The following is an 8,755-nucleotide window of genomic DNA, read 5'->3' as shown; positions in this document are numbered from 1 at the left end:
AATGCGGAAAAGTTGTTGTTCATCTCAACACTCCAGTGGTTGTGAAGTTGGGATGTCTGAAGAGAAATTCTTGCTATCATCTAGACTTAAAACACTCAGCCACTTCATTTCTTGGGCGCGATGATGCCTTCCAACTGTGTCTGTAAAAAGCAACAAATATTTCTGTCAGCTATATATGTCATGTCACAAAACATACAAAACAGTGCAGTTATGATATAGGGTCACCATGACCCCCCACAAATTGCCACCTACTTCAATGCTAATAACTCCAAAATCTTCATATTTGGTGTATATTGGCTAATGCTATTTGGGATGATAAGTTCACAAAGTTTGAAGTTTGTATGTTAAATGGTCTGACTTTTATGCTCTTTTGAAAATCTATTCCAAATGTAGGGATTGACTCAAATGTACAAGGTTTGGCGCTGATCGCGTGGTCAGCATGAGGCACTGACCTGCTTTTGGCCTCCAGTGTTTACCTGTTCGTTTTTCTGAAGGCCCTTGCATACGAAAACCATCCTCAGACAATATGTGTGTTGAAACTACAATTACAGGGAGTCTGGAGAGTTCAAGTCGGATGAGTGTGGCTAATGCTCCTCAGTGTCAAACCTACATTTGAGACTCAACTCACAGAATTTGATTGTTTTTTTGAACCCTTTCGCTGCCAATCAAAACTTCCTGACTGCCAGGGAATATTGGAGTTCGGGGTGTAATAATTCACAAAAAATTCTAGCTCCAAACTGGCAGTAGGTAGAAAAGTAAAACCTATATTATTTTTAAAGGAAATTCAACCAAGAATCTGTTTTTAGTATCTAATCATGGAAATAATGCACAAGTGCAGGACGGGTATACCCGTCCTAAGGCAGTCAAGGGGTTAAAGTGTAAAAATCATTGAACCACTTAATCTACATATTTGAAACTTTGTGTAGTTATCATCCCACATCTTAGTCTAATTTAGACCAAATATGAACTAATTCCCTGAACACACGTAGGAGTTAATGATGATGTATTAGGATTTAAGAGGGTGACATTTTGGGGGTCACCCTGCACCTTTCAACTGGGTCGGCAAACGTGCAATTGGTACACATTTTGATCAGTGTTGTCAACACACGGCATTGAATGTACTGCAATACAATTTTACATTTTAACATGTTTCAATTTGTTTACAAGTTTTAGAAAAATCATTATGAAACATGTCACACTAGAAACTCACTGCAGATGGATTGGAAAACCAACAGGAAATTGTAACCTGGAATTGTCTCATGTATATAATTTATAAATCATTTTACAACTGCTCACCAGTTTCTTAAACCAAATAATGTGTGTGTGTGTGTGTGTGTGTGTGTGTGTGTGTGTGTGTGTGTGTGTGTGTGTGTGTGTGTGTGTGTGTTTTGTACTGAAACTCTGCAAGTGATTTGCAAGTGATACCATTATAATCAGAGAAACATGCGCTGAAACATGCTCCATCCAAAAGCTTGGAAAATTACTGATCTTGAACCTGTTTCCTAATTGCGTTTAGGCGCAGTTAAAGAATGAAAAAGAAAAGAGTGAACGTTTGTGAAATCACTGTGCAAAACTCAGTGACACACTGTGATACTATTTTGATATTAAGTCCCCCTTTTTTAATCAAAAATTAAAACAAAATAAAAATAACATGAAGGTGAAGTTCACACTGTGTTTGTAATTTAAAATTTGTTTTTCACTGAAGCATAAATGATATTCAATGTGTGTAAAATGGTCAAAGTACAAGAGTAAAAAGGAGAAAGTTAACTCAGTATTAGGCCAAAGTTATTTTCTTGTTGTTTTTATATCCACTTCTTTATTTTTTTTAATGTTTTTTTTGTACTAAAAACAAATTGGGGGGGGGGGGGGGGGTGTGATCATGCAACATTTTGTCCGCACATGCTGATTAGTTTAGTTTTTAAAGATGCAGGACTTTTTGTGATGGTGCTGTGATGAAACAATTGTACATCTGTCTGGAGACATTAGATTTGTGAAAGCTAAGAAACTGAGGTAAGACATTTGAAACTGAATGGTAGCATATCAGCTGGTGTGTGGGTGATTCAAAATACCTTCCTTTTTGTGTAAACAATCTTGAAAATCACCAAAGGGTCTGTTCACTATTAAATAGGATTAGAGCATATCCTCCGGACCCCCCGCGGGTTAGGGGGAAGAATTTACCCGATGCTCCCCAGCATGTCGTAAGAGGCGACTAACGGATTCTGTTTCTCCTTTTACCCTTGTTAAGTGTTTCTTGTATAGAATATAGTCAATTTTTGTAAAGATTTTAGTCAAGCAGTATGTAAGAAATGTTAAGTCCTTTGTACTGGAAACTTGCATTCTCCCAGTAAGGTAATACATTGTACTACGTTGCAAGCCCCTGGAGCAAATTTTTGATTAGTGCTTTTGTGAACAAGAAACAATTGACAAGTGGCTCTATCCCATCTCCCCCCTTTCCCCGTCGCGATATAACCATCGTGGTTGAAAATGATGTTAAACACCAAATAAAGAAAGATATCCTCCGGCAAGGACACATACTAAAATCCTATACAGCCTGGACGCTTAATCTTTGTACAGAGGAACCGGGCGGGGATGTAGCTCAGTCGGTAGCGCGCTGGATTTGTATCCAGTTGGCCGCTGTCAGTGTGAGTTCGTCCTCACGTTCGGCGAGAGATTTATTTCTCAGAGTCAACTTTGTGTGCAGACTCTCCTCGGTGTCCGAACGCCCCCGTGTGTACACGCAAGCACAAGACAAGATCCTGTAATCCATGTCAGAGTTCGGTGGGTTATAGAAACACGAAAATACCCAGCATGCTTCCTCCGAAAGCGGCGTATGGCTGCCTAAATGGCGGGGTAAAAAACGGTCATACACGTAAAATTCCACTAGTGCAAAAAACACGAGTGTACGTGGGAGTTTCAGCCCACGAAAGCAGAAGAAGAAGAAGAAACCCGTCTGTCAAGGCCCCGGGCCATTTTAAGACCAGAAATTGCCTCATATTCAGACCCCCTCCTTTTTAGACCCTTCGTTTTCCAGAGCTAATCTGTTCATTATGTCTTTAAAGTAACTTCCATTTTACTAACCCCCTTCCTTCGAAGAACTGATTTTGTCGAGTGTGTAAATTATGAGCACTAAGACTGTAGAGTTTTTTGAAGACTCCAAAAAATCTTGAGAAAATCAGGACCTAACACCAAGGGAATCTTAGAATAGGGGTAAATTTACAGAGGTAATGAACAGTACAGCTGAAAAAGCAGTCTTAACAAAAAATTCCTCCGAGGTAGGAAAAACACCCCCGTCCTTACCATTCTCACTGCCACCAACTGAGAAGGTTATTTCCCTTTGACCATTAATATGTCCCTCTATAAGTCCTTGTAGAATCTTAATCCACCAATAACTCCCTAACCGTGTGTTTGACTGGTCCCAATTTTTGTAAGGACCGTCTCAGGAATGTATAGAACCTGTTCACCAAGTTTGGTGACGATCGGTCCGTTCATTCTTGAGATCTATATGCGAACACAAACACACAAACAAACAAACACATCGACCGAATCCTATACACACCCCTATACCGGGGGTGTAAAAAGGCGGAATTCTGAAATGGGGGGTGGGGTGGGGGGAAGGAGGGGGGGGGGGGGGGGTGTGGGTCTTAACAGGGGATGATCCACTGTAGGAGTCAATGTGGAAGGATCCCATGTAAAGCCTCGACAGATCTGTGGTGGTTTTCACGACCGTTTAGACGAGAAGGTTAAGGTATCTTTACAATAAGAACACCTCACCTTTCACATTGTCAACAGTGTGCTTTTTAGTCAATGGGGGAGTGAACAAAACTTGTTAGTGGGGTGATCACGCGTCTATTCAGCATTAATTAAATCATATAAACAAAAAAGCACAATGTCTGAACCATGATCTGTGATTAGCAGGTGTTGTTAGACCTCAAACATTTGTTAATGATGCCTATAAGTGCTAATTATTGAGCTACGTCAAATGTTAATTTTGCAGATCTCTACTACTCGGCTTTTGCCGCTATACACACGTGAAATTATTTGTTTAGTAGTGCAGGTTGTTCTGTTTAAGAATGATTAACTTCTACTTGAAACTACTGCCGAATCCATCCATCGAGCTGGATGTTTGAGCATAATTTCAAGATTTGTTTTGATTGTGAATGTGTGTTTCAACTTTTCAAGTCCTCCTCATCAAAGATATATCATAAGCTAAAATCTGCACATCTACAATGACTGAATAACGTGTAAAAATAATGGCTATCTTACCTTGAGCTGGGTGTTGGTGCGTTTCAAGAACTGGATCTCCTCTGTGTGTTTCTTCTCCTCCACCTGCCGCTGCTCGGCCGCTCGCTTCTCGATCTGCTCGCATTTTGCCTTCAGCTCGTTCACCTGGCGCTCCAAGTCCCGCTTCTCATCCTCCAGAGTGCAGATCTGAAAGGCATCACAGCATCAAATTATTTATCGCATTATATTAATGTGTAGCAACAGTCTGCCAGTATACCATGTACAGTCGCCTGTCAAATGGTTGTGTGATGTGTCTAGTGTGTTGGCGAAGTGTTTTGTGCTTGTCACCTCTCGCTTTCAGCCCTCACCGCTGGCTAGCACCGTCCTTTTCAGGACAACGCGAAAAGAGAGCAGCTTGCGTCAGTCTCTCCTGCCAGTACATAACCTCTCCACAGCAAGCCCTTTGTAGTGCCTCCATCGTGGCGACAGGCGTGAACTGGGTACCGAAAGGACCCAGGCTGAACTACAAGGACTCGGAGGAGGTTGGCCCCTAGACGTGTGGCATGCAGGCCCACCGGCGTGTGGATACGCCCTGGTGCCCACGAACCAACCCCCAACTATGGGTTAAATAGCCGGGCAGGACAGGCTCGTCAACCCTGGAAGGCAGCTGTCCTAGGAGAAGATCACTCCAAAATTAAAACGAGGGCAGAGGAGGCTCACTATCCCTGCAAGGAAACTCCTCTAGGAGAAGGACCACTCCAAATCTAAACCCACGTAGTCCCCCGAAGACGGAAGACATCGGCCATTAGGCGGGGAGCAGACCGGATGTCTACGCTTACTACGACAAATGATTGTGTCTAGGTCGAAAAAGAACCGTCGAACGCAGAAGAAGAAGATGTACAGTCAACAGGGGAACCCCCCAATTTGAGACTCGATGGGGCGGGGATGTAGCTCAGTCGGTAGCGCGCTGGATTTGTATCCAGTTGGCCGCTGTCAGCGTGAGTTCGTCCCCACGTTCGGCGAGAGATTTATTTCTCAGAGTCAACTTTGTGTGCAGACTCTCCTCGGTGTCCGAACACCCCCGTGTGTACACGCAAGCACAAGACCAAGTGCGCACGAAAAAGATCCTGTAATCCATGTCAGAGTTCGGTGGGTTATAGAAACACGAAAATATCCAGCATGCTTCCTCCGAAAGCGGCGTATGGCTGCCTTAATGGCGGGGTAAAAACGGTCATACACGTAAAATTCCACTCGCGCAAAAACACAAGTGTATGTGGGAGTTTCAGCCCACGAACGCAGAAGAAGAAGAAGACCTTGTTTACTCAAATGTTCTGTTCATAACCTCTGTAGGGGGGCCGGTAGCTCAGTTGGTAGAGCACTGGACTTGTGATCGAAAGGTCGCAGGTTCGAATTCGGGCCGGGACGGACACGGGTCAACTTTATGTGCAGACCCAGAGACGGAAGCCATGTCCCACCCCCGTGTCATCACAATGGCACGTAAAAGACCTTGGTCATTCTGCCATAAGTGCAGGTGGCTGAATACACCTAAACACGCAGACACCTGGGTAGCGCGACTCCGTTGCTGCTAGCTTTCCACTGGGAGGAAGCGATCCGAATTTCCCAGCGATGGGACGATAAAGTAATGAAAATGAAAAAAAAAATTAAAAAAAATTATCCCAATATTAAGACTTCCTCCTTTTTATGGCCTGATTTTCTCGGATTATTGAAGGTCTTGAAATAAGGGTTCCACTGTACTTTAATATGTGGCGGTCTTGACAATATACAATGCACCAGATTTCGGCAAGACGTCCGACCATCTTACTCTTCTTCTTCTTCTTCTTCTGCGTTCGTGGGCTGAAACTCCCACGTACACTCGTGTTTTTTGCACGAGTGGAATTTTACGTGTATGACTGTTTTTTATCCTGCCATTTAGGCAGCCATACACCGTTTTTGGAGGAAGCATGCTGGGTATTTTCGTGTTTCTATAACCCACCGAACTCTGACATGGATTACAGGGTCTTTTTCGTGCGCACTTGGTCTTGTGCTTGCGGGGGTGTTCGGACACCGAGGAGAGTCTGCACACAAAGTTGACTCTGAGAAATAAATCTCTCGTCGAACGTGGGGACGAACTCACGCTGACAGCGGCCAACTGGATACAAATCCAGCGTGCTACCGACTGAGCTACATCCCTGCGCTACCGTCTTACTCTAAAAGTGATGTTTTCACTGGCATTTATACTACCCGTCATAAAAAATAGGCAGATGGGTTTGAGTGCACAACAATCGCTCACCTTGTTCTCCATATCCGCCTTGCCCTGTTCAGCCTGCAGAGCCTTGCGCATGCCGAACGCCACGCTGCTCTCGTAGAGCGTCTGGTATGCGGCGATCGTCATACGGATCTCGTCCCTCACTCGCAGCAACAGTAGTCCGCGCTCTGCACAGTTGATGGTCACCTGTCTGATCAGCTCGTCTGAAAACAAGCAAAACGCGACAACATTTAGTTCATCTCCTTATGAACGTGACAAGATTGCTGTAAAATGAATCAAAATATATGCAGAAGGTGCTTTAGTTTAGAGTGAAACTCAATTCTTCTTCTTCTTCTTCTGCGTTTGTGGGCTGAACCTCCCACGTACACTCGTGCTTTTTGCACGAGTGGAATTTTACGTATATGACCGTTTTTTACCCCGCCATTTAGGCAGCCATACGCCGTTTTCGGAGGAAGCATGCTGGGTATTTTCGTGTTTCTATAACCCACCGAACTCTGACATGGATTACAGGATCTTTTTCGTGCGCACTTGGTCTTGTGCTTGCGTGTACACACGGGGGTGTTCGGACACCGAGGAGAGTCTGCACACAAAGTTGACTCTGAGAAATAAATCTCTCGCCGAACGTGGGGACGAACTCACGCTGACAGCGGCCAACTGGATACAAATCCAGCGCGCTACCGACTGAGCTACATCCCCGCCCAAACTCAATTCAATAAGATGGCTTTATACATACATGAACGTACCATTTCTTGTCCTGAGGGGTGGAACAGAAACTTGGGATTTTCATATGAAGTACACCGTAAACCTTCACCGTGATTCCTGGGTCGGTGATGACCAAGAGCCTCACAAAAGTGTATGTATCTCTGAATCTATTGGGAGTTTTTGATTGAAACTTCATGTAATCCGCAAACACCATAGAACCTTCACATCAAACATTTTTTTTCAAGAATTACCTCTGTAAGCAAACAAACAAACAATGATGTCATTTGTACTACACAGTCTGGATGTAAAGGGTCGTGGACCTCAAAGGACTAAATCAAATCTAATATCCTCTTATCCTAATATCTTCAAAGCAACAACTGACCGAAGCATTGTGAGTAGAGCTCCCTGCGGACAGGGCAGATGCCGGTCTCTCGGGCCTGACGCTGCTGTAGCCGCCGGTCAAGCTCCTCCTGCAAGTTGACCACGTCGAGGCGTGTGGCCGGAGTGCTGGACACCTGCTGCACCCACAGCTGACCGTTCTCTGTCCACTCTCTGACAGAAAGAAAAAGTCATGAAGTCAAGTATATTGATACATGCTTTGTTTTCACTCAGGTTTCTTCTTCATCTTCAGCGTACATGGGCTGAAACTCCCGCTTACAAGTATGTTTTTTGCATGAGTGTGTTTTTACGTGCATGGTCATTTTTATCAGCCATTTAGGCAGCCATATGCCAACTTTGGAGGATGGATGCATGGCATGCTTTAATTTTTGTGTTTCATGAACTACACGATCTTTTCCGTGTGCATTAATTAGTCTAGCGCTTGCGTGAACACATCTACTGGGATAAAGCACTAGCAGGTCTGCAAATAAGTTGATCTGGGAGATCGGAAAAATCTCCACCTTTAACCTTCCAGGTAGGACCGGTGTAGGATCCGGTCCGGTCCCCCCTCTGAAGTAGTCCCCCGGGGGACCAATTCGTGGCAAAAACTGCTCTATAATGGTCCCCCCTTAGACATCCAGCCTCGTTTTTGGCTCACGTAAGTGTAGCCTATGCGATCGTAACTTTGTCTGTCTGTGCGTGCGTGCGTGCGTATGTGCGTGTGTATGTCTGTGGTAGAAACTCTAACATTTGAAGACGTCACATTACATTGACGTCACATTATGACGTAAGAGGGTTAGACGTCACGCGAAGGAAGTACTGAAAGTCTCGGTCATTATTATTTTGAGCGCGCCGAGACTAGTTGGCAGTCGTGTCCTTGTAAGTAGGCTACATGCAGACAGACAGATCTAGATCTAGTGTCTCGCTTTCTTGCACAGTTTCACCTATGCTCTTTCTGTGTGTGTGTGTGTGTGTGTGTGTGTGTGTGTGTGTGTGTGTGTGTGTGTGTGTGTGTGACGGAGTGATTGAGTTTGTGTTACTGTTTGTCGATTTCTTACGTGAGCCTTGATGGCTTCGCCTCTTGTTCTTGTTACAATGTTAGTAATGTTACCAGCAATTTCAGAGAAAAGAAAGGAAAGAATCAGAGACTGCTTTCATTTCTTCTTATCAGTATTTATTTATTATTCA

At 44.1% G+C, this 8,755-nt stretch overlaps 1 protein-coding gene across 2 annotated transcripts in view; it reads right to left on the bottom strand.

The window, feature by feature from the left end:
* Nucleotides 1-8,755, bottom strand: part of LOC138979675 (33 kDa inner dynein arm light chain, axonemal) — a 38,828-nt gene that overhangs the window by 642 nt on the left and 29,431 nt on the right. The window contains exons 3-6 of one of the 2 annotated variants that reach the window (XM_070352393.1): nt 7,572-7,741; nt 6,512-6,690; nt 4,264-4,428; nt 14-140 (exon numbers count right to left, since the gene is read on the bottom strand). In XM_070352393.1, coding sequence (XP_070208494.1) covers nt 105-140; nt 4,264-4,428; nt 6,512-6,690; nt 7,572-7,741 — 550 coding nt within the window. In that variant the 3' untranslated portion in view covers nt 14-104. The remainder of the gene's footprint in view (nt 1-13; nt 141-4,263; nt 4,429-6,511; nt 6,691-7,571; nt 7,742-8,755) is intronic. The other variant, XM_070352391.1, reaches the window with a different exon arrangement.

This window comes from Littorina saxatilis, linkage group LG11 (assembly GCF_037325665.1).
Source record: "Littorina saxatilis isolate snail1 linkage group LG11, US_GU_Lsax_2.0, whole genome shotgun sequence".
Classification (NCBI taxonomy): domain Eukaryota; kingdom Metazoa; phylum Mollusca; class Gastropoda; order Littorinimorpha; family Littorinidae; genus Littorina; species Littorina saxatilis.
Note: the sequence above shows the minus strand (reverse complement) of the source record. Positions and strands in the feature narration are given on the sequence as shown.